The sequence below is a fragment of the Pelophylax lessonae genome (genome assembly GCF_965119305.1).
Source record: "Pelophylax lessonae genome assembly, chromosome: 5".
Classification (NCBI taxonomy): domain Eukaryota; kingdom Metazoa; phylum Chordata; class Amphibia; order Anura; family Ranidae; genus Pelophylax; species Pelophylax lessonae.
Genome location: NC_138772.1, coordinates 169,584,173 through 169,610,142, shown reverse-complemented (window position 1 = coordinate 169,610,142; position 25,970 = coordinate 169,584,173). Strand labels below are relative to the sequence as shown.

Genomic DNA, 25,970 nt, shown 5'->3' with positions numbered 1-25,970 from the left:
ATCTTTTGATGTGCTTTCTTTTGGTGTTCTCATTGTGTCTGGCTTTTTTTGGGTGTTTACTTTTGTTGCTGGCCTGTTCCTTACACCTCAAATGTAGCAAAGTTGGGCATGATCTGGATCGGTCGCTATGGCCAGTAGAGAAGACTGTACCTGAATCACTTGCCCAAAAAGCAGTGATGGCCTGTAATGTTTGCTGGTCAGTGCTAGATATTGTGAGCAGTGATCTCTTGTATACAGGGTGCCCAGTGACCTTTCTGGCAGGATGCTCTACGGGTCTAGGGCAGGGTTCCTCCTGGAGGGGACGGGAGTCCCTGAAGGCCCTGTGGGCTCACCCGCCATGGTGGGCCAAGATTGGTTTTGCTGGCCCTACAGCTATGGACTAGTGAGTGCTTCTGTGTCTCATTGGAACATGTGGCAGTTCCCCTAACAATATTTCCCTGTGTTTTGGGATTTCTGGTAGGGATGCACCGAATGTTCGGCGGCCGAACATTATTCGGCCGAAAATAGAAAAAATAGCACTTTCGGTGTTCGGCCGAATAAGTAAAAAGGCCGAATAAATTTGTGCCGAACAATGTCAGCGGCGGTCACTAAATGGCGGCCCGCGCGATGCTTCCGCCCGGACCGCGAGCCCGCTACCTAGGAGTCCTTCAGTCCCCTTCCTCATTGCGGCTCCCTGCTCACACGCCGCCGGTGTCCTGTCCGGCCGCGAGTAGGGGGTGTGACGTCATGCGCGCGTCCCGCCCCCTGCTCCTGACTGCGGCTCCTTCACACTAGGTCCAGCGTGCGTGACACTATGTGCACACCCTGCCCCCCTGTTCGCGGCTTTTGGCTCCGACCTGGCTGCAGTTCAGGTATGTGGAGAACATTTGGGGGAGAATATGGTAGCTGCACAAGCATTAGTGTGCAGACTGGCATATTTTGCCATATGTTGCCACTTGCCATGCTCATTAGAGTGCCCTATAAAGTGCCCCTTAAAAAAAAAAAAAGAAAAAAAATGTGCCCAACAGAGTGCTCCCTTGACATAAAATGTGGCCATCAGCGTGCCCCTTATTTTATGCTAAGGGACATGCTGATGAGCATATTTTATGTTAAGGGGCACGCTAATGGGCATATTTTATGTTAAGAGCAACGCTGATTTAAATGTTTTGTTTTGCCCATCAGAGTGCCCCCTAACATAAAATGTGCCCATCAGCGTGCCCCCTAACATAAAATGTGCCCATCAGCGTGCCCCCTAAAAATTGGCAAAATAAATGGAAAAAATGCGAAACACCGCTTTCGGTATTCGGCCTTCGGCCAAGCATTTCATTATTATTCGGCTTCGGCCAAGAATTTCATTTCGGTGCATCCCTAATTTCTGGACAGGTTTTTGCATTATGAGGTTACTCTTACATGCGGTGGAGCTCAAAAGGAGCAAATATGTCATCATAGGTGCCATTTTCTTCAGTCCCAGGCACAGTACATGTGTGTTTGTGGTGCCTGAGTCCACTCAGTTTTAGACGATCAGATCATGCTGCACGCCAGATACAATGCTTTCTGCCTGCAGGCTTGCTGCTTCTCATCAGGCACAGCAATTATTGGGACATTTGCTGGCTGATGGGGTTGACTACCACATAGGTGTTCAGGCATAGACCCACACTCTTCTCAGCTAGGAGGCCTCTTCCCTCTGGGTTCATGGGCCTTTTTAAACTTCAGCAATTTATGGTTTTGCACAAGCAGAGAGGTGGAGGGATTAATGATCAGGTGGGCTCCCAAATCCCTCTACACGGTTTGCACTGCAATGGCTCCCTGAAGGGTCAGATTAGCTCTGACTCCTAGCTCTTATTTGGTATTTTGATAGTTTCAGGGGCACAATTCTCCACTTCCTTTGTTTCAAGGTGAGATTCCAGTGAAACACCAAAAAAGGTCCACCACCTCCGTGTTCCACACCCCTTTGCCAAGTCACTCACCCCCATTTAATGCCCTCCACTCTCATGAAATGGGCAAAAGACGCTTGGATGTTCCACCTTAGATATAGAGTACACTGGTTGGTAGATCACGGATGTCTAGATAGCATCCTTCCGCTCATAGCATGTAAAGAAAGAGAAGATACCACTAGTGCAATAACGTCTGAAAGACCCTTTAATGAAGTATCAGCTTCCAATGTTTAAAGTTACATGGAACAATCCTTGTAAAAACACATAAAAGTATGTCATAATCGGGGATTACGGTGCTCACTCAGAGCCTGCTGCCGCGGCGTAGTGTAACGCTCGAACCGAGGAGACACCTCTGCTCATCCGACCAATCCTTCCGGTACGTTGTGTAGCCACGATCCTGACGTTTCGTCACTTCCTGACTTTTTCGAAGGGAGTAGCTTCCTCCGCTTTGCCATGGGAGAGGAGCATTATCAGTTTGTGGCGTTATCCTTTGGTCTCGCCTCTGCTCCTCGGGTCTTCACAAAAGTGCTAGCCCCAGTGCTAGCTTTTCTACGCCACAGGGGGATCGCGGTACTGGGCTACTTGGAGGATCTCCTTCTGCAAGCAGAGTCTCCTCCTGCTCTGGTGGAAAACCTGGAGATGGCAATACGATCTCTGCAGGAGTTCGGCTGGGTTCTGAATTGTCAGAAATTAGCCCTGGTTACGTCCACAAAGCTGGGCTATCTGGGCCTGACTCTGGACTCGTCATTAGCCAGAGTGCTCCTTCCTCTGGACAAACTCCAGAAATTGCAGGCTGCAATTCGTCTCCTGCTGTCCAACAGATGGTTATCCCTCAAGATTTGCATGCAGGTGCTGGGCCTCATGGTGTCTACCTTCGAGGCGGTTCAGTTTGCACAGTTCCATACAAGGTCCCTGCAAAGGTAGGTTTTAACCAAATGGGACTAGACTTTTCGGTCTCTGGACAATCCGATCCAGCTGAATCGGGGAACGAAGGAGTCCCCCTGATAGGGTGGCTTCATTCCCGGGCGCTTCGGCATGGCAAATCCTTCCTTCCCTTTGACAGTGGTCACCACGGATGCCAGCCTGTCGGGCTGGGGTGGTGTCCTCGGCAAGCATTCTGCTCAGGGGATCTGGATGCTGGAAGAGTCCAGGCTACCGTTCAATATCTTGGGAACTCCGAGCAATCATGCGGTGTCTGAACCATTGGACGGATCGTCTTCTGGGTTGTCCAGTGCGCATTCAATCGGACAATGCCATGGCTTATGTCAATTACCAAGGGGGCACAAGAAGTGTCCTGGCGGCTCTGGAGGTAGCCGGCATTCTAAGGTGGGCAGAATGGTTTGTTCCAGGCCTCTCTGCCCTACAGATTGCCATAGTGGAAAACTGGCAAGTGGATTACCTCAGTCGGCAGACATTGGACCAAGGGGAGTGGTCCCTTCATCCGGAGGTCTCTAATCAGTTGTGTCTCTGGTGGGGCACTTCCGAGGTGGATCTGTTGGTGTCTCAGGTCAACAGAAAGGTGCAGAGGTTTTGTGGCTCAGTCAAGGGGTCCTCTGGTGGATGCCACAGACACACTGGTGGCCCGTGGGGTCAGTATTGTCTGATTTACACCTTCCCTCCTCTCAAGCTTCTGCCAAGACTTCTACGCAGTATCGAGGCAGGGATTCTGGTCATCTTAGTGGCTCCGAACTGGCCTTGCCAGGCTTGTTACTCCGATCTGGTGCCAGGTGTCAACTTTGGCGGTCGTCTTCCAATGACCTTTGGCCACACATTCCCTGGTGCGTACCTTTCTTCAGGATGTCTGACATTTGGTTCCTCCAGTGCGGGCTCTGTTGCCACCTTGGGACCTCAATTTGGTGCTTTCGGTCCTCCAGAAGCCTACCGTTAAGAAACTTCGAAGATTCCCCTGCTTATGCTGTCCCAGGTGGACTTTTTGGTGCCCATCACATCTGCGCGCAGGGTGTCGGAACTGGCGCCTTTCAGGACAGCACCTGGTGAGCGTGTCGATCCACCCAGTTTCCCAGGAAACAATGCAGTCTTTTAGTCCCTCCTCTTCCACCATGCCTTCAGGTATTGTGTTTCCTCCGCCATGGTGGAGAAGCTGCAGGAACCTTAAGGGGCTGCTCTCTCTCTAGGTGGGAAATGGTATGCTTACCTCCTTGTTTTTCTATGACCATCCCAGCACCCCCCCCCCATGCTGAATGGGGGGGGGGGGATGTTCCAGAGCTTCAGATCCTTCTGGCTCAGGGGAGCAGAGGCCTCGCCGGTGTTCTTGCCTTGGTGCCCGGGAGCTTCGGGTTTTGGGCTGGAAGGCAGCCCAGGCAGGTGTTGCATAGATAAGTTTGTATATTGGGATAGATAATAGTGTTTTCTTCTCATCTTTCAAATTCAGGTTAAAGCCACAGCTAAGCCCAGGTCTCCCTCTGTATCAAGGAAATGTATTTCCTGCAAGAATCCATTGAGAAATACTTGGCCGAAACCTCTGTGCAAAACTTGTATAGCAGATCTTGTTGAAGAGGAATCTGCGCAGCAATGTAAAGATTTATTTTCTTCTGTGAAAGAGTTGACTGATACTTTGTGTCGAACCTTGACCAATTTGGAACGGACCAAACTCAGTCAGACTCCCAGCAGAGTACTTTATCTAGCTCCTTGGCATCCACCTCAAAATCGGCGGAGGCCAGTGACTCGGAGGGAGAAGGAGCAAGTACACTTCCTTCCTTCAGGGATACAAATGAGGAGGAAGAGGAGGATATTGGTAGATCTTCTAGGTATAAACTGTCCTTGGAAGAGGTAGATGATTTGCTCAGGGCATTCTATACTACACTCGAGATCCAAGAAGAAAAGGTCCAGCTGTCTTTACATGGTAGAATGTATCAGGGTTTGGATGAGACTAAGCACAGGATTTTCCCAGTGCACAAGGTTCTGACAGAAACCATTAAAAAAGAATAAAAAGAACCGCAAAGAGTCCCTTTCTTCTGTAATACTCTTAGGAGAAGGTTCCTTTTCAAGAGGAGACCCATGCTTGGAATAAAAGGCCTAGAGTTGATGCAGCCTTTTCCCAAGTTTCTGCACAGATTTGGCTTTCGAGAATATGGGTGTTTTAAAGGATGCGATGGCTAAAGGGGCAGATTCACTTGGCTTGGGATTCCACCTTGTCCAGCCTTAACCCGGCGATGGCATCCACTGTGGTGGCCAGAATTTTGGAGTGCTGGTTGGAACAGTATAAGAGTCATGTGGAAGCTGGGATACCTAGGAAAGATTTATTGGAGTATTTTTCTTTAATGTTTAATACATGGCTGATGCTTCTGCGGAATCAATTAAAATGTCGGCAAGAGCCTCAGCTCTGATCAATTCAGCCAGGCATGCAATTTGGTTAAAAACCTGGTCTGGTGACTCGGCCTCTAAAATCGAATTGGGCGGATTGCCCTTTTCTGTGGACCTTTTGTTTGGTCCAGATCTAGAATCCGTCCCGGATAGAACGGCTGATAAAGCATTTCCCTCGAAAAAAAAAAAAGCCTAACAAGAAAAATTTTCATGCTGTTTCACAGTCCCAGAAAAATAGGGAACAAGACCGAAAGTCTAGATGGTCCTTCCAAATGGACAAAGGAAGAGGTGGGGTTCTCTTCAAGCCTCCAGATTATTCTTCCAAAAGTAAATGACGTTCCCCTCCCGGTGGGAGGAAGGTTGAGGTTGTTCCTCCCACCACGGGAGCAGGTTTCAAGTCCTTTTAGCCGAAACATTGTGTCTTGGAGTTACAACCTAGAGTTCTCAGATACTCCCCCCAAGCAGGTTCCTTGTCACCCCTCTTCCAAGGGACAAAGAGAAAGCTTCCGCAATGATGTTTCTGTTACAGGAGCTGATGCAACAGGAAGTTGTTATCCAGGTCCCCAAGGATCAGGAAGACAGAGGTTTCTACTCGCACTTCTTCTTAGTGAAGAAACCCTCAGGCAAATATCGATTTGATGCTAAACAAGTCTATACAGTACCAACATTTTCGGATGGACCCTATCTACTCAGTAACAAAGCTGTTTTCTCCAAGATGCTTCATGACATCCCTGGATTTGAGGGATGCTTAATTACACATCCCAATAGCTGGGTCTTGTTTCTAGTTTCTCCGACTGGCTCTCAACCTGATGGAGTCAACGTGGCATCTTCAATTCAGGGCTCTCCACATCGGACTGTCAATCTCCCACAGAGAGTTCACAAAAGTGATGGCAGAAGCTCTTGAGGCCCTGAAATTGAAGGGGATCTTCACTGTCCCTTATCTAGACTACCTGATGTTTTTCGCAGACTCCAAAGAGAAGAGGTTAACAAATCTCCAGGAGACTCGGTCCCATCTCGAAAGTTTGGGGTGGCTTCTAAACCTGGAAAAGTCCTGCTTGACTCCATCACAAGAGATTTGGTTTTTGGGGTACACCATAGATTCGGTACTTCAAAAAGTCTTTCTTCCTCAAGAAAAAGTAGTAAAAGTCCAGTCCGCAGTGGTCCAGATTCAGACCAACCTCCGGGTGTCGGTTTGGACAGCGGTGGCGGCGCTGGGCCTTTTGACTGCATCCATTCCAGCAGTCCAGTGGGCCAGGTTACACTCTCGCTCCCTCCAGATGGACACAAATTGGTCACACCTACAGCCTCCAGAGAAACCAGAGTTTCCACAAGGGTGAAAAGAGCGCTCTGGTGGTGGTGAAACCCAAACAATCTGTCAAAAGGCTTAATTTGGTCTTTTTCCCTGAACAAAAAGCTAACCACCGATGCAAGTGCATGGGGCTGGGGAGCCCATCTAGACGACCATACTGTTCAAGGCACATGGTCCAAGACAGAAGCTAGGAAGTCGTCAAACTTGAGAGTATTGAAAGGCCTTCTGTCTTTTCATCAAGTTGTCCAAGGTCAACATGTTCAGGTCCTGTCAGACAATATGTCAGCCGTAGCCTATGTATCGAAGCAGGGGGAACAAGGAGCAAGAGCCTCTTTGATCTGGCCATGCAGTTACCTTCCTGGGCAGATCTGAGCAGGAAAAAGATTATAGAAGCAGAATGGAGCTTGATCCAGGAAGTCTTCCTCATGATTACGGAGGTCTGGGGCCATCCTCAGGCCAATTTTATTTGCGAGCCAGCAAAATACCAAAGCTCCAATATTCTTTTCTCTTCACAGGGAAAATCAGGCTTCGGGTCTGGATGCCCTTGCTCATTCATGGGACTCTTCCCTTTGTGGTATCCCCCCCCCCCCTCCAGCTGATACCACTAGTCCTCAGGAAGTTCAGGGAAGAATCCACAGATCTTCATAACTTCCTTTTGGCCGAAAAGGCCTTGGTTTGCGCCACTTCTAAATCTAACCACGAAACAACCCCTGGAAGCTTCCGCTCAGGAGAGATCTTCTAACGGAGGGGGCCCTGAACTATCAGTCAGAACGTCTTCCATTGACGACTTGTTTTCTGAAAAAGACCTCTTAAGGGCCAGAGGTCTATCAGAGAAGCGTATTTCTACCCTTCTTTCCAGTAGGAAAAAGGTCACCAGAGCTATCTACATGAAGGTCTAGAAGAAATATAATCCTTGGTCCTCTTTTCAGAAGCTTCAGGTTAAAAATGTAATTTCAGTTTTGGAATTTCTCCTTGAAGGAATGGAGGGGGGGCTGGCAGCTAGCACCCTAACAACCCAAATGGCGGGTTCTGCTTCTTTTTTTTTTAAGACAACTTTGTTGCAAGAAGCTTTACTCATTAGGTTTTTTAAAACCTTAGCTCGGTCTAGGCCAACGGCCTTTAAAATTTTTCCCAAATGGGATTTATCTTTGGTATTGCAAGGACTTACTAAAGCTCCATTTGCACCTTTAGAGGAAACATCTCTGAGGAAATTGGTTCTTTAGTGCCAGGTCACACTTGTGCGATGCGGGAAGGCTGCGAATTTGCAGCCTGTTCCCGCATCGCAAACGCACATCTGGCAGTTCACACTGCCATATGCGATACCCAGGGGGTGTCAATGAAATGTTAACGACACCCCCAGTTTGATCGCATATCGCAGTGCGATCTGACAGTTCGCACAGGATCGGATCGCACAAGTGTGAACCACTGTGCGATCCGATCCTGATGCGGCTGAAAAAATGCCTCGTGCGACTTTTGTGCGGGTGCAGTGCGAATTTAGCCATACAAAGTGTATGGCTGAATTCGCACTGCACATCCGATCGCATGTAATGAAGGAGCAGTGCGCTCCGATATTGCATGCGATCGCCCCACACGCTATAGTGTGAACCGGCACTAAAACTATTTTTCCGGTGGTGATCACATCAGCCAGTAGAATCAGCCAGTAGAATCAGTGAAATTCAGGCCTGGTCAATCGCAGATCCTTTTTTAGTTATATTTCCGGATCGATTATTTCTCAGAACGGATCCGGCCTTTCTTCCTAAGATTGCTACATCTTTTCATTGCACTCTTCATAATCTTCATGAGATCCCGCAAAGGTAAAAAAGACTTCAAAAGTACTTTAGGAAGGTGGGTTAAGTGGGAAATCCAAGAAGCCTACACAGGTCAGAGTAAAAATCCTCCTGTAGGTATTGGGGCCCATTCTACTAGGTCAGTGGCTGTTTCCTGGGCCGAAAGAGCCAGTGCTTCCCCTGAACAAATCTGCAAGGCAGCGACCTGTTCCAGTTTTTCTACTTTCCTTCGGCACTATAGGCTAGACTTATTGTCAGCCACAGATCAGGCCTTCGGTAGGTAGGTACTGCAGGCAATGGTCCCGCCCCTAGGGTAAGTTACTTGGTTATCCTCTCCAGGTGCTGTCCTGAAAGGTGATTTGGGAAAACCTTAGTTAGACTTACCGGTGATGGTATTTTCTAAGAGCCTTTCAGGACAGCAGCCTACTTTGCCTTTTAAGTTTTTTCTGAGATGTGACTTAATAACCTGTTTTGGTTGTTTTGTTGTTATGTGCTCTTTTCCAGCATGTCAGAGGCTACTCTATAACTGAAGGCATGGTGGAAGGAGGGATTTAAAGACTGCAGTGTTTCCAGGGGAATTGGGTGGAGCTACGCTCTCTCCAGGTGCTGTCCTGAAAGGTTCTTAAAAATGCTGTCACCGGTAAGTCTAACTAAGGTTGTCCTGTTGTTCCCCTTACCTGGTGATTCACAGAGATAAGGGGGTTTTTCGCCCCGGTCTGTCGTCCTTCCAAAGGTGTTCTCTGATTTTCATTTGAATAAAGACATTGGATGTTTAGGCCCTGTGACACAGGGAAGGCAACACAAAGGAAATTGTCTTGCATGCTTTGGATGTGGTCCGAGCAATTAGGGTGTACCTGGCAGCTACAGAGTCTTTCAGGAAGCCAGACTGTGCTCACGGATGGGCCTCGTAAAGGGTTGTCTACTTCCTATGCGACCATTTCCAGATGGATCAGACAGACAGTGATTTAGGCCTATTCTATCAAGGGTCAGGTTCCTTCTTTCCCTGTTAGGGCGCACTATACCTGGGCGCTTAGTGCCTCCTGGTCTTTCCACCATCGGGCATCAGTCACGCAGGTTTGCAAGGTGGCCACTTGGTCGTCGATGAACATTTTCACAAAGTTTTATAAATTGGATGTGTTGGCATCTGCAGATGCTTCTTTTGGCAGCAAGGTTTTGCAGGCTGATGTTGAGAGGACCTGATCCTCTTTGAGGGTATATTTGTTTGTTTTTTTTTTTTTTTCAGATGGGCTCCTGTTGTTTTGGTTGAGCTCCTGTTGCCTGGTTGGCTACTGTTTAGCCTTGGGAATTTTTTTGCTGTTCCCACCCCTCATGTTTAACACTGCTTTGGGACGTCCCATCGGGTTATGAAGATCTGAAGCTGTGTCCGTCAATGAATGGAAGAAAAAATTTAGATTTTTGACTTGCCATAAAATCCACTTCTCTGATGTTCATTGACAGACACAGCACCCACCCCTCTGTGGAGTTGTAATTCTTCTGTCTACCCCTTATTATCATGTTCGCAGTACTGCTAGCTACAAAATTAAAGCATGCAGGTAATAGGATGGGTACTTCTGTTCTGGCCTATAGTATTTTTGTTTGCCAGTGTGCAATCCTCCTGTATAACCCCAAAGTGAAAGACTTCCTGTGCGCCACAATGGACTTAAAGAACTTTACAGTGAGTAAAAAGTTTTTCTGTACCTGCGGCTTCATTCAACTTTTCTGGCCATTTTAGGTTAAATGTTTTTTTTTTCAAATTCTTTAGTTTGGCTTTGCATAGAAAACGCATACAAATACAAAATACAAAGTGCGTAAGGAAATAGGTAAACAAACAAAATATGACATATCAATCAAGAGTGTCGCTAACAAGTGCAAGAGACATAGTCTCGTAGAAAAGGTTGAACCAGGAAAACAATAGCATTATAAGTCCATCCCTGTCTTAATACCATGACCGAGGATCGTGTGTCCTGAAAGACAGCCAAATGTAGTGCAAGTAGGGATGGCCAAAAACACTGACGTGTGAAGGCCGAGCAACACATCGTGCACGTCCCAGGGTCATTCACTCTACGGTATTATCTCGTTATCAGGGGGAGGGTGCAAAGAAACAAGGACTGGGAAAATAAAAAAAAGGGGGGGGGGGTCAGGAAGGGACCAGATAAAACAAGAAGTGTAGGCAAAAATAGAGCACAAGGAGTTACAAAGAGTGGGAGCCAGGGGAAGAAAAGAGGGGGGGAAACGTAGAGAAAGGGCGGGGTGTAGGGGGGGGGGTAAACCGGGTAGGGAGGGACTAAGGTAAGTGAATCCCGTACGGGTGACTCAATAGTCCAGTCGGACCACTACTGCTGGGGAGGCGAACCCAAACCTCGGCCCTCATCCGAGAGTATGAACTCATTCCAGCAAGCCCACGTTTTAGTGTATTGCTCCCTCCGTCCACTTCCCGTCGGTACCAGGTCCTCCAGCTCGTTAATCCATTTTACCCTCTGTAACCAGAGGGAGATCGTCGGAGGGGTCGAGCTCTTCCAGCACAAACTAATGCACAATTTTGCCGCGTCCAAAAGATGACGCAACACCGCTTATATCGTTTCGGGGCCATGCCCGCAGGTTGAATGTTTTTACATTTATGTGAAATGTGGCAATGTGTATGGAGCTTGTAATGAGTTGAGAAATCATTACTTTACTAGGATGTTCATTGTAATTATGCCTTGCATCTTCTTTCCCTTAGGCCTTCCGTTCCACAGTCTGCTGCTCAGGTGATCAACCAGGTGCTAGTGACAGTAGGATCAGCTCCCATTAAACAGGTATACAGTTTATTCAGTATTTTCTTGAGCAGTTAAGGGCAGATTCATGACAATAGAGGCGTGCGGGTCCAGTGTAGGTCCTAAAAGGAACCTGTCCATGTCACAATACAGAAACTGTGATTGCTAAAGCAATTAAAGGGTTAGATGTCGCCTGAAGGCTGGAAATTGCTGCCCAATGTCTGACCTCACATCCTAGGTTGATTTCAAGTCAGGCTTCAGGTCGTGACCTATGGCTGGTGGCACTGCAGCTGAAATTAAGTGGTCTGTAGCTAAGTAAATGGGCAAATATACATCTTTCATTACTAAGCCTGTAAAAATTAAAATGGATTTGAAATAATTTAAAAAAACTGAACATTTGCTGTATTACTTTCTTCACCTCCCTTGCTCTACTGCTTGATTATTCCTGCATTAGTCATTAGAAGGGCAGTTCTGACTGGAGGTGAGCTTAGGTGCTCTCCAAACTCTAACCTGAACTCTGAACTTTGCTTTTTTGTATTCCAATGAGCTTTGGGCCTGGTCATTCTTCTCAATAAAACATTAATTTGATTTAAAAAATAAATAAATAAAAACAGCCTTCAGGTGTGAGAGACACTCTGCTCTGATCAAAATTGTTAATACTCCTCAAGGGATCCCTGAACCTTCATGACAGAAGTCAGGCAGAAGGGAAATGGGATAATGGGTTTTTGAGGGAGTTTACACTTCCCATCAGTATAAGAAAAAAGGGGGTTTGGGACTTTGAATGAGAGCAATGACAGGGTCTGGCAGACTCCCCCCTGGACCAGATGAGGGGGTTAATTTTGCACTTTTTTTCTGTTGTAATACATTCAGATCTACACTTAGCATTATCACCATCAATATCTCATTTGCCGTATTTCACAGTGCCATACTGGGCCACATTGGCTTGGTGTCTTGGCTGACCAGCTGGTGTTCACCCTGGGAGCTGCCCCACGCCGACGTGTGACGTTTTTCCCGATGCCAACGGTTGGATTCCTCCTTCATAGCATATGATACGGACATACCTGATGGCGTGTATTGTTCCCGAGCTGTCTCCTCTATGCACTGGCGTGATGCTGTGCTCACAGCGTTTACGGGTTCTTGGTGGATGCTGGGCACCATGTACCGGTGTTTGGGCCTCAACTTTTGGTACAATTCTTTGCCATTCCCTTCAATTCTTACCTTTATGCTTTCCTCACCAATCCAAGGATCATGTCCTGGCCTTTCTTACATTTTTTTTAACCCTGTGCACATCACCCCTCATCCCCTCCTTTGGGGTCTTCACTTTTTGGCGGTTCTCCACTTCATCACATGGTTTCGGTTTTACTTTCTCCGATGCTGGCTACGTACACCTTTCTATTAATTTATGCCACTCTGTCTCACATGCCTACCTTTTTTCACCTTTCATCTCTATTTTGCAAGTAGCACTATACTTCAATCAAATATACACTTTACTACTTTAACATATTTTTTTTCTACAATATTTTTGGATAGACATTTTTTTCACATTGCTACACTCATTACTTTTCACCTTGTCCATCGCAGCCCACACTCTCCATGTGTGCACCGTGTTCTGCCTGGCCCACCTGCCTTGAGTGCCCTCAGCTCCCTTGGAGGACATTTGGGGTAATGATCCATTTCCCATGCCATTTACTACCCGAGCTGTTATGTACGTTTTTGAAATGAGGGGCTCTGTCTCCCCCCAACCCCCCCCCCCCTGTTTTATCTCTTACACATCATCATGGTGCCTATTTCCTTATGTATATATTTTTTATAGATTTTATCATACATCCACTCCTGACGAAGTGTCGATTTTGGGCCACGAAACGCGTTGCGGTTATGTTTTGACTACTCCTATTAATCTACTACTACTTGAAATTGAGTCTGTGACATTGTGAATATATCATATTACTCTACTATTACTTGGAACTCTGCCTTGCTGATTTTTTGTATTTGGACTTAGGGGTTACTCACCAGCTCTCATCATCCTGATCACAGGATATTTCTGTATGTTATGTTTTTTTTGTATGTACCAATAAATGTGTCAACTGTTCCCGGCCAGCCTTGTCATGTCTCTCACTCAAAGTCCCAACCCCCCTTTTTTCTTATTAATTGAACAAGGATGGAGACACACGGCAGTCCCACCGTGTGCCTCATTCAAAGTCCCACACCCCCCTCCCCCTCTTGTACACTTCCCATCAGCATTCTCAAACTTTAAGCCATATGCCTATTCTTGCTGCCTATACCAACCAGCTTTAGGAGCGACCGACAAGGGTCCAGTCGGGCAACAGCACAGTTGCAGTTTACAGAAGTCATCAGAACGGCACCAGCAGCCTATTGAGAAGCAGTTCTAATTTTGGTTTGGGCCGAAAAGCGTGCTCCAACCCTGTCCAGAGTAGACAGTTGGCATGCATTGTGACCATATTGGTTCAGAAGGACTTGAAACTTGGGCAGTGTCTGAGTCCTGGGAGACATTCCATGAGCTCTTCCAGGCCAGCCAGATCGCCTGTCTCAAAAACCGGTCTAACATCTGCTTCGCGGTCACTGGTTCTGATGGCTTGGCTTGGCTGTGTAGCACCAAGTCCTGAGAGGTCAAGGTCTCCCTGACCTTGTAATTCCTAAACTATTTAAAGTTAGGGAATCAATATCTTGCAAGGTGCATCATTGCCCTTGGAATGCCTATATTTTTATAGTGGAAGACATGGAAGTTTAACCCTAGAACATACGCCAGGGGATATAACCTGTCGTTTAACAAATCTGGGCAGGATCAAAAATTGACCTTTGAGAACCCTTAAGGGTCAAGACTGAGCATTGGCCATCATTCTTTTTTTATATACCTCTGGTTCAGGCCTTTGTTCAGAGGGTGGCTCACATCGCTCCCCCTTGGGATCTCAGTTTGACCCTGTCTGCTCTACAGAAACCTCACTTTGAGTCTATATTATAGATATTCCCTTGGCCGGCCTTACTCATAAGGTGTCTTTTTCTATTTTTTTTTTTCATCATGGCTGTCACGTCAGTGTGTTGGGTCTAGGCTTGTGACGGTATCAGATTTTCATGCTGCGATTAATTGATTAAGGTTTTGCCACGGTATACGGTATTATCACGGTATTCTATTATTAAATTTAAATTATTAAATTTCCACCTCACTTCAATTTCATTGCTGAATTTAGGGGCTTTGGTTCACTTATGCACATTATTATATAGTCAGTCAGTACAGACTCTGTGAACCAGGCCTAAAATAGGTCATCAAGCAGTGTCTGGCCTAACTGGTGATAACTGGTCCTGGCGCTCGGCTCCGATCCGATGGCCTGGTCATTAGGAGGGCAAATCCTTGTGGTCAAGAAGTGGTTAAACCTGAAGGAGGTGTTGTTTATAAAATGACTTTACTATTGCTTTAGGCCTGGTTCACATGTATGCGGGTTGGTGGTTCACATGTATGCGGGTTGGCGGCCCACATTTGCACAGGCATAGCAGCCCATTGATTTGAACGGGCTGCTATGCCCTCATTTTCCGCAGAAAAAAGGTGCATGCAGCATTTTTTTAAAATTCAGTGGCCTTGAAATCCATCCTGCTTTTGCACCATGCGACTAACCTGCAGTTCCTGCTCTGGCAAGCTTTCTGCATTTTTTGTAGACACTGCTTGATGGCTATATAATAATGTAATGTGGGCTGCTATGCGTGTGGGTGTGTGTATATATATATATTAGAGCTGCACGATTCTGGCCAAAATGAGAATCACGATTTTTTAGCTTGGAATAAAGATCACGATTCTCTCACGATTCTCTGTGTAACAAAAAAAAAAAAATTGGGATAACTTTACTGTTAAGTTTTTTTTTTTTATTCATTAAAGTCTAATCATTGCGTTTGAAAGACTGCTGCGCAAATACAGTGTGACATAAAATATTACAACAATCGCCATTTTATTCTGTAGGGTCTCTGCTAAAAAAATATATAAAATGTTTGGGGGTTCTAAGTACTTTTCTAGCAAAAAAAAAAACTGATTTAAACTTGCAAGCAACAAGTGTCAGAAAAAGATCCAGTCTTTAAGAGGTTAAACTTCCTTTCTCCCTGGCAGAGGGAAGGAAAAGATACAAATGTAATCATTTTTGTTTATAGTTAGGAGACTTAATGATGAAAGGGGTTAGCTGTGTGAGTGAATGAGTCATCCAGCTCACTGAAATGTATCAATTCACAAGTCAGGCAGACTTGACAGAGAAACTCGGTATTTTAAAAATGCCACAATAACAATACCGTGGCTATGCAATACCGCGATATATCGAATTACCGAAAACCGGCATATGTCTAGTTGGGTCTTAGAAAGAACCCCTCTTTGTGCTTCATAAAGACAATCTGGTTTTGAGGCCTTAGGTCTCCTTTCTCCCTAAGGTGGTTGGCACCTAAAGCTTAATTGCATACGATGAGAAAATCGGGCAAAAATAACCGTGTTCAGAGTGATCGTTCAATATTCTAAACATTAGTACACAGCTTCCGGCATCTGATCACAACAGTTCAGCTAAAAGTTTCCGAAGGAACATGAGTGAAAAATGTTCTTATTTGATAAGAGAACAAATTTTGTGTAATTAGTATAGTATTTGTATGAAACCAACCGAGTGATCAAGACTGCTCATGCTCAGAAACGAATGAATAACCCGGAAGTGCAGCGAGTACAATTATCGTTTAAAGCAAAAAATGTTCTCAAACAGGATAAAATCCTAGTTTGTACATCAGTTGATGTAGTAAAGATTGATACTCCTTAATTTATAAATAATAATCTGTTATTTTGATAGCCCTGTGGGCGATTTTCCTTTTTTCTTGTTTAAAAAAGAAAAGAAAAACTGTCACTATTTAAATTTCTGTAAATCAATCAAGAGATCAATTCTGTACATTTCCAATATTTTTACACAATGCATAAAAACCTTTTCGGCACTCCGAATGTGTAGCGCTGTGGGTGTGGCTAGAAGAGGGGTCAAATATACATTACATTAGTTCCAATTACATGCTATAACATATATAAGTACTTGGGAAGTTGTATGCTGTCATACGGGAGTTTTCGTAACTTTAGTAACCCTCTCGTTTTCGATATAAGACTAGCATGGAAAAAAGAAAAAAAAAAAAGCAGATGAGATTTGTATGGGCTAGGCCTTAATCGGAACATTGTGCTGCCTTCCCTTAGGGGTGCTTTGGAGAGAACAAAGTGATCTCTTTACATTCTTTTAGATGTAGTACATGCAGTGCGAGTTTGTCTTGGACACTGCTTCTATTTAGTCCTTGGATCCTCTGTTTGTCCTACCTGCAGACTCTCACGAGGGCTGTCCTGCATCTCATTTTACCATCTTTAAGTGTATTATGAAGATTATCACTGAGGCTTACGTCTTGGGGGATAGGAATCCACAAAGGATCACTAAAAGTCACAATTAAACAGTGATCTGGAGAAAAAAAAAGCACACTTGCATGGCATTTATGTGAGAAAACCAGTTCATATATACCACTATACCCCATGGGTCTGGTGGATCCAAAGCTGGCTGAGGAAAGAAAGGTGAGAGGAAAAAAAAAAAAAAGGATTAACTATCTGCTGTCAAGCTGTGACTAGAAGTGCTAGATGATATGTGTAAAGACACAGTTTCCAGTGTACACTGTATTGGAGATCCTACAGATTGGTCCATCAATGGAAGAAGGCAGTGAATTGTGGCTGGCTGGAGAAGGGAGATAAAGTGGAGGGAGAGCTGTCACACAGGAAGCGCTGGATGAAGAGGGCGCAAAGATGCAGCTTAACATGTCACTATACAGTATTTCAGAGTTCAGGTGTACCGCTGTACAAGGGCTAGGGACTCTGGATTGGCAGCAGAGAGCGAGAGAGATCAGTGTGGGGAGGACTGACAGCGGTCAGCCACAGCCTGAAGGCGCTAGTGGGGGGGAAATTTATGAAACCGTCCTCAGTGCACACTGAATAAAAAGTTCAACACTTAGCCTGTGTATAAAATGACAAGGGACACGGAGTAGTGGTTCGTTTATAGTAAAGCTGGATGCAGCAAATACTGTCACGGCTGAAGGCAAAGGTACCATACCTCTCGTGGAAGCCTGGATAAGTTTGACAAAGTGTGGAATATTTGGGTAGACTCCCTTGCCACTAATGCCACTCAATAGCTATATAAATTAGATGGTCTCTGACTCCTCTCATTAAGCTCCTTTCACCTAAAAGTCTTATGATGGGGCTCCTTTATTTCCATTCTCCAATATCCTAAACCTATGGCCTCTTCCAGATTTCTCCATCTCTAAAGATGGTGTAGCATACTGTATGAACCGTTTTACTACTGTACCACTCTTCCTTTGTAAATAAACAGTGTGTGTTCAGGGTTGGTTCTAAATATGTTTGATCGCTAACCCGTACTTCGTTATTTTCTCAAGTTTCATATGCTTTATACCCTTCTGAGCCATGAAATGCCCAGAGGCTCTGTTTTGTAAACTGTTCTTTACTTTTGAAAAAATCGATCGGAATTTACAAAAGAAAACTAGGATAGCATTGGTGGTAGCCAATGCTTTTCAGAGGATCATTCCTTGTTCAAGTCTGTGGCTGACAGCTGCCAGCTCTCTCCCCACTGATCCTTCTCTCTGCGGTCAGTCCCAGATCCACAGCCCTTATACAACCTTGTTACACTTGGCTTCTGAAACTCTGTATAGTGACATGTTAAGCTACATATTCTTGCCCTCTTCATTCAGCGCTTCCTGTGTTTGACAACTCTCCCTGCACTATCTCTATTCTGCAGTCAGCCAAGACTCACTGCCTTCTGCCATATACAGATCGATCTGTAGGATCTCTGATACAGCATACATTGGAGCCTGGTGCTTAGACAGGTGACTGTTCTCCTTACCTTCCTTAGGCCAGCTTTGGATCCTCAGGCCCAAGTACAGCTGTATATAGCAGTTCTTTGACATCATTCCCAAGTTTTTTTCCCCCGAACACTGTTTAACTGTGAAATGTAGTGCTCCTTTGTACCAGGCACTACTGTTTTTATGGTATTTACTGTACTCCAGGGCTTGACAAATTTTCCTGAAATCTAGGAGCCAGCTAAAAAAAGTTAGGAGCCAGTTTTTTTTTTTAAACTAACAACCAAGCTTTATTTAATAAAATGGATACTAAATTTACACATAAATACGACTAGAACCCCATTCTCCTCTATAGCACAATTGGATGAAAACAGACTGTCTGTCTCTTTCCATCCGATGCCATCTGATCCGATCCACGGGATGGATAGAAAATAGAACCACCATCCGTCTGCTTTTGGTGGACAGGATCAGATGGTGGCAGATTACTGCTCCATAGAGGAGAATGAAGGGTCCGATCAGGTCTGCCTGAAAAACTGACAGGCGGACCTGATCAGACAGCCCGTGTGAAAGGGGCCTTCGGCTGTGGCATGGCGATGAGGTAAAAAAAAAAAAAAAATATATATATATTTTTACATTTAAAAAATAAATAATAATAACCACACTCCCTGTCAAAGGTAACTAACTGGACAGGGAGATGGTAATGAATTGAGAACAAAAAGGCAGTGGAAACAGTCATTACAACAGTCATTACTCCCGGCCTCCACAAGAGGGCGCCAGTTCCCCAATGGAAGCCTGTTATCTCAAGTAGACCGAAAAGCCGGGGCCTCAATTTTCGGACGGCCCGGAAGTCCGTGCACTCCGTGCGCGGAAGTCCGGGCAAAAATGACAGGGCACCCCAGGCGCCAGGTCGCTAATTCTAGTCGCAAATGCGACCTGGCGCCCGGGGATTGTCGAGCCCTGCTGTAATCCTTTGACTATATCCCAGCCTTGCATTTGAGCTACCAGCTGCAGGTACGCCCTCCTTGGCTTCTCCCCATACTAACCAGCATACTGAAAGAACCAGTACCATAAACTAAAAATAAGTACTAGTTGTAGTTTTTCCCATAAACTAATTGTATTTCATGCTCCTTTCTCTAAATCTGTTTTATTTTTTGTTCTTTTTTTTGCTGGCTCAGATGCAGCCACCCAGTGGATTCAAGACACCACCTGCTTCAGCTCCTACCAGCAATGTCATTGTACAACCAGGATCTGGGCTGGCAACGAACAAAACGGGTGAGTTAATGGAATCACTTTCTTTAACTCTCTCTCTGCCAAAGCTTCTTGTTTTTAGGCATACACATTAAAATGCATATTTTAGGCGTGAAGAATAGTTAAAGCCCCCACACATTAAGTATTTTCTGAAAACCGAGACCCTGAAGAATAAATTGGTGGTTCCATTTTTCTTCTTCCTTTTTTCTTTGTGTTACTTGATATTGGAGCAGTGGTTTATCAGTTTTTCAGGAAAAAATGCAGTAAGGTTTTAGTGCACACCTCATTTTTTGTAAAATTAAAAAGATGAGGTTGAGCTGAGTAAAACAGATACTCAACATATCTAACCTTGAAACTGCGTGCCTGTAAAAGGTGACAAAGCAACTGCTTGGGTATAACTTTATTTATTTTTTTTAAGCTTTTTCCCCACATAAGTTTGCTGTCACATAGGGGACCAGACCCCATCTATGACCATGTGATAGCATTTTGCTCAATTAGGCTCCATGCACACTAGCTTAAAAAGAAAACGCTCCTAGCAGCAGCTTTTGAGCATTTTTTTGTTCTGCTTCTAGAAGCAAATAGGGTTATCCTATGTGTCCATGCACAGTATTTCAGTCTAGAAGTGTTTTTGAGGCTTCAGCTTCTAGGAGCAGAAAAAAAAACCTTGCCTTTTTGGGAGCGATTTGGCAGCAGAAAAAAAGAAAAAGCTGAAAGCTCCTAACTATTGCTAAAAGCTGGCACAAAAAATGCTATTATGAGTGTTTTTCATCCATATTTTTTCTGGCTTTTTTTTTTTTTTTAAGCTTCTAGTTTGCATGGAGCCTTAGACCCCTGATATTTCCCCTGCCTTCTACTGCAGCTATTGGAACATAGCTAGTGCTTCAATAGTTTCGTCCCCAGCCACAGCAGCTGCGCATAGCGACACCTGAATCTGGAAGGGATGTAATGGAAATTTCTTTTGGGTACTTTCTAATTAGGGGAGATCCTAGATATTTGCTGGTCTTCCTTCCTTCTACCCAGCAACCAAAATGCATTTTTAAAAGTTCACTTAAGCTCACTTTAGATGTTTTTCTGTTGTTTTAGGACAAACCAGTTCGAAATTTGAGGCCCAGACTACAACTTCAACTGGCTTGACTTCTGGTCTCCAAGGCAACAAAGCATTTTCTTTTTCAGGTCCTAGGTAAGAACACCAGACAGAACTGCTTATCTCAGCAAAACAGAAGGGATAATGTAAATTAAACAACGTGTGTTTAGTATCACTTTAAAAATGACTGCCTAATGGAAGTCACACAATCAAGCCCAGACACTACCTGCTATTAGTATCGTAAAGCAACCAAGCTATGTTACAAAATGAACAGTTTGCTAGGAGAAGAAATCTCACCCCTCTACAATACAGGTTTCTTGTATGAAAGCTTAACCACCTTCCTGTTACCTTGTATCAACTTAAACATTCCACATTAGTTAGGGCCCCTTTCACACGGGGCAGGTCCATTTGGACGGACTATGCTTGCTCAGCGGGGAAACTATAAATGTATAAATCCATGAAGTGCTGACGTGAAATTAATTATAAAGTGAATCAAAAAGAATAAACCTAGAAGTTCATATTAAAGTTCATGTGCATAAAGTGCAAAATACAGCAGCAAATGACAGTGATCTGAGTGACGTGGTGTGCACTCAATTCCAAAGGTGTCACCGATGTAAACAATATCCTGCAGTGAATCCAACACTATGTGCAATGGCTGCTCACCTTTAAAATGGTAGTATTAAGCGTGGTATGGAGACTTAATCTCCTATGTGGCTCCAATCAGGGTAACAGGAAGGCGGATGGTACTAATAGGCCAGGGTTTCGCTCGTCACTCTCCCTCACGCTTAATACTACCATTTTAAAGGTGAGCAGCCATTGCACATAGTGTTGGATTCACTGTGGGATATTGTTCACATCCGTGACACCTTTGGAATTGAGTGCACACCACCTCACTCAGATCACTGTCATTTGCTGCTGTATTTTGCACTTTTTGCACTTGAACTTGAATATGGACTTTTATGTTTATTCTTTTTAAATTCACTTTATAATTAATTTCACGTCAGCACTTCATGGATTTATAGTTTTTAGTATTTTATTTATAGTTTTTAGTATTTTATATTTTATTTATAGTTTTTAGTATTTTATTGGGATATATTATTTTATCCCACATACATCTGTTCACCAGCACTTTATGGATATGGTTTTGTGATTAATTTGTAAATCACGTAATTTTTACACCTTAGCACTTTATTGGAATATTTACACAGAATTTATTATCTTGATTGCATTAATTTATTTATGTGATATATGTTTTATGATTTTATTTAGATTATTTTGAATTTAGCGCTGATTTATTTACACTTGCCCAAAAAAGAAACTATGTATCCCAGGAATTACTCTAACACCCGGTTCACACTACTCCGACTTGGGACACGACTTGTGTGACCTCAAGTCGCCCCAAGTCGCTTGTTATTACAAATTCAATGTAAATGAATGAGAGCCGTCTAATATGCACTACTGAAGTCGCTCCGACTTAAGAAAAGTTTCCTGTACTACTTCAAGGCGACCTCTATCTGACTTGTGCACATAGACTTCAATGGGAGTCGCCTCTAAGTCGTATCCTTATCTATTTTCAAGCGACTGTGATCTGACTTTTCAGGAAGAAGAAAAAGATTACCCAGGCATTCCCCACAGACAAAGTCGCCTATCTTTAAAAGTCTCTTCAAAAGTCTCTTCAAAGTCGCGCTAAAAAGTCACTCCTTCATGGGGTGACTTTCTGGTCGTGGTAGTGTGAACCGGCTCTCAAGCCATTCAATAGCTTCCTAAGAAGTATGCAGTGAGAGTAAAGCTGGTCATACACTAGTACAAACTAGTTCAGAATTTTTTTGTTTTATGTACGTTGTTCAAATATTTTATTTATTTTTTAAATTGTTTCATGGGGTCAGATCGACATCATAAAATACATTCAATCCAAAATGAAATGTTAAGAAAAGTTCTAGATTAAAAAAATAAAAAATCAATCATAATCACTTTGTTGGCTGCAGCAGCGATCCAATGCTGGGGCTGTCCCCCATTGGCTCTAAGACCAAGAACCAAGCAATCACATAACTGCTGTTTTCTTAGTTCTTGGTCTTCACTGAGCAGGGACTGGTGACTGTCAGTCAGGAACACTCCGCTTTGCCCCTCCAATGCTCACTGGGGTACCAGGCTGTAGAGGGGGCAGGAGCAGCTGGCTGAGACTCTCAGCAGCGCTCTGAGAGGCTGAGCCAGCTGTTGGTCAGGCATCTGGGTGGATCCCAATATTTTTATTGCGAGCGAGCAATGTCACCAGCACACCATGGGTCTCCAAAAAATGGGTCCAAAGCTTTATTCAGCGATCACATCGTTACAGCAACGTTACTAAGCCTAAAAGGACCCCTTTATCAGGCATGTCACATGCCTGATATAGGGGTTCTGCAAGGGTCTGAAATTTTGCTATAATGATGTGATTGCTGAAAAAAAGCTTTGGACCAATTTTGGAGACACATGGTATGCTTGTGACATTTCTCGCTCTGATTATTCATGATCCCAGATGGTGGTCGCCTCAGCAGCCACTTTTACAGGAACGTGTGCATTGGGAATAGTGTGTTGCAACATTAATATTGGGATCCCTGCAGAGCCTGAACTGGCTCTGTGGCATCATCTGACAGCGGTCTTTAGCTGGCTGTCTGCTGTATGTGGGTCACAGGTGTGCAGAACTGAGTGCACTCATGTTCCCCACATGAGAAGTAAAAAAAGCTTTGGCCATACTTCTCCTTTTTTAAAGCAAGTCAAAAATCTACTAGTGTATAGCCAACTTATTAACCAGTTGCCGACCACCCCTCACAGTTTTACTGAGGCAAGGTGGCTCGGCTGCGCAAACCTGCCATCCCCATGATGTGCTGATTCGGGTTCAGAACCAATCATCAGGTCCAGGCCAATGATTTTTGGCCTGGACCTGGTGATCGGTTCCGACCAATTGCAGAACGTCCTGTGCCTGTGTAATGTAAACACAGGCACAGGAAATTATTTAGTCTTCTCTCCTGGAGCCCTTTTCGGTTCCAGCGTGAGAGAAGAGAGCATCAGACAGTGAGTACAGAAGCACTACACTGACACCAGTACACATAGGCATATTTGTCACACCCTGATCACCCCCCAGTTAACCATTCCACTCCCTGTCAGTGTCACTATATACAGTATACAGATAATTTACTGATCCCTGTATTAGTGTCACTTGAGACTTCAGTTAGTTTGAGAGGCAGTTAGTGGTAGTTAGCGGCAATCCCAGATAGGTTTAGGGTACCCGCTATATATATCCCCTAATAAAGATTTAACTCCTACATTGCCCTGTCACAGTGTCACTATTATAGTGTACAGATCTTTTTTTCTGATCACTGTATTAGTGTCACCGGGGACATTAGTTAGCTTTGATGTTAGTTAGCATCAATCCAGGACAGTGTCAGATTGCCTGCCACATATTTAGTAATACATTTTAACCCTTTGATTGGCAGTGACACACACACACACACACACACACACACACACACACTAAACCCCTCCATTACTAGTATAGTGTCTGAACGAATCAATATCTTTGATCATATCGGAACTATACTAGCGTCCCTAATAGTTTCGCATAGTGTTCCTAAAACGCAGCGTTAGCAGGATCAGCCCAGACACCTGCCAGCACCCCACCTCGGACACCTGACACTTTTGATTGGACCAATGACATTACTACAGTAATCAGCGCTAAAAATATGCTTTGTTACTGTATTAATGACACTGGCAGGGAAGGAATTAACACCAGGGGCGGATCAAAGGGTTAACGGTGTCCCCAGGGGATGTTTTCTAACTGTGAGGGATGAACTCACTAGATGAACAGAGATCTGTTTTCCTAAATAGCAGGAACACAAGATCCCTGTGTTCATCTGTGACAGAAGAGCGATCTGCCTTGTTTACATAGGCAGACAACCATTCTGTCTCTCTGGAGAGTGATCGCTGGTGACCAGCCTACATCGCATCCGCTGGACCCGCTGATTGGCTCCCCCTTTGGCCAGTCGGTGTGAGCGCTGCCCCTACTGGCTATTACACGAAACGACGTACAGGTATGTAGTTTCGCGCAATAGAGCCGACCTGCCACAGTGTATGTACTGCTGACGACAAGTGGTTAAGCTGCAACTTGTTTGTTGAATGTTGTGTAAATGCATATAAACAGGTTTGATATTTCCTTATTCCAATTTGTTTAAACATCCTTTACTGTATATTATGCATGGTACGTGATAAGTTGTGGTCTTTTTGCTTTGCAGTGGTGTGTTCCCAATAGGTAATGGTGCTCCATCTTCTACTCCGTCATCCAGTTTGGAAAGTACAGCTCAAGGTAATTAGATATTTTCTAAAAGCTACGTTATATACTCTTACCGTAGTGATAGCCTATGTACTGTTTTTCATATTTGGGTCTACTTTATGCTGGCTTTCCGTTTTTATTTGTTTTCTTCTGCTTTCCATACATTTTTTTTTTTTTATGGTATAGCTAATAAATTGCATTGTCCTTTTTACGCATTTGTAGATATATTCAAAATCAAATAGAAATGTGTGAAAAATAAATGGTTGATGGTAAATTGTATCACATACTGTGGTATTTTTCTTGGACTCCCTTGGTAAGATATCCACACCAGAAATATTAGTTCTGTCTAACTGCCATTCCTGTTAAAAAGGCATACAATATATAACTGGCTTAATGTATTCTCCAAAATGTAGAATAAAAAGGTGATGCTTTAGTTATGGACCTGTGGGAGAGGACAGGGACACAGGCAGCTGAAGGAAATACTTATGTTGGAGATAAATGTGATTCTGCACACTAAAGACTATTTAGGGCCTCGTTCATATGGGAAAAGTGTTCAAGCTGTGGCCAAACTCCAGTGTATTGCTGTGGCTTGATACACAGGTGGATGCCCACCTTTGCGGTTGCTGAGCCAGTACAAAGCAATGACAAGCTAACAGCGACCACAGCTATCTTCCAGTGTTTGGTTTTTCTGGTGAAATAATAGTTTTTATTGCATTTTTCAAAAAACAAACCGGTTATTCAAACGTGTAACAGGAGGTCGATAAATGTTACCAATAAGCAATAAATGGAACAAAAAGAGACAAAAGAAAAAACAGGGGTACGCAGTATTATTGGAAAATACAAGCAGTGCCATCTACTGTCATAAATCGAATTGACAAGCAAATAGTTATCACATTAAAACAACATTGGTGTGAGGTACTCTAATGCCATCTAGCGGCTAATGTCGGAAGTGCAAGTTTTGAATGGTGTACGTCTAGCTAATTAGGAAGGTTATCCAGTAGCAAATTGTGTGGTATACCATTCTGTCCATAGGTGCCATTTACTTTTTTCTTTCTGGTATGACTCTTTTGAATGGGTCATGAGCAATTCATACGTATGGTGGGTTTGTGTGGTTTTTATTACCTCCCTGAGAAATGGGGGTTGGTCGCATTTCCATTTCCTTGTAATAGAGATTCTGGTTGCTAGGAGTAGGTGGAGTGCAACCGTACGAGATCGTATCGGGCTGCGATCTATTGTCAGGTTCAGTAGGGCTAGTTCAGGGGTTGGAGAAACCTGCAGCTTAATTATCTTGGAGAGTAATTGAAATACTGCAGTCCACAGCGCGGCTATGGAGGTACAGTCCCAAAGAATGTGTTTGACGGTACCTAAATGTCCACATCCTCTCCAAC

At 44.3% G+C, this 25,970-nt stretch overlaps 1 protein-coding gene across 2 annotated transcripts in view; it reads left to right on the top strand.

The window, feature by feature from the left end:
• Window positions 1–25,970, top strand: part of NUP214 (nucleoporin 214) — a 265,238-nt gene that overhangs the window by 99,346 nt on the left and 139,922 nt on the right. For both annotated transcript variants that reach the window (XM_082258635.1, XM_082258634.1), the window contains exons 25-28: window positions 11,053–11,128; window positions 19,123–19,219; window positions 20,279–20,375; window positions 24,545–24,615. In XM_082258635.1, the coding sequence (XP_082114761.1) occupies window positions 11,053–11,128; window positions 19,123–19,219; window positions 20,279–20,375; window positions 24,545–24,615 (341 nt within the window). The remainder of the gene's footprint in view (window positions 1–11,052; window positions 11,129–19,122; window positions 19,220–20,278; window positions 20,376–24,544; window positions 24,616–25,970) is intronic.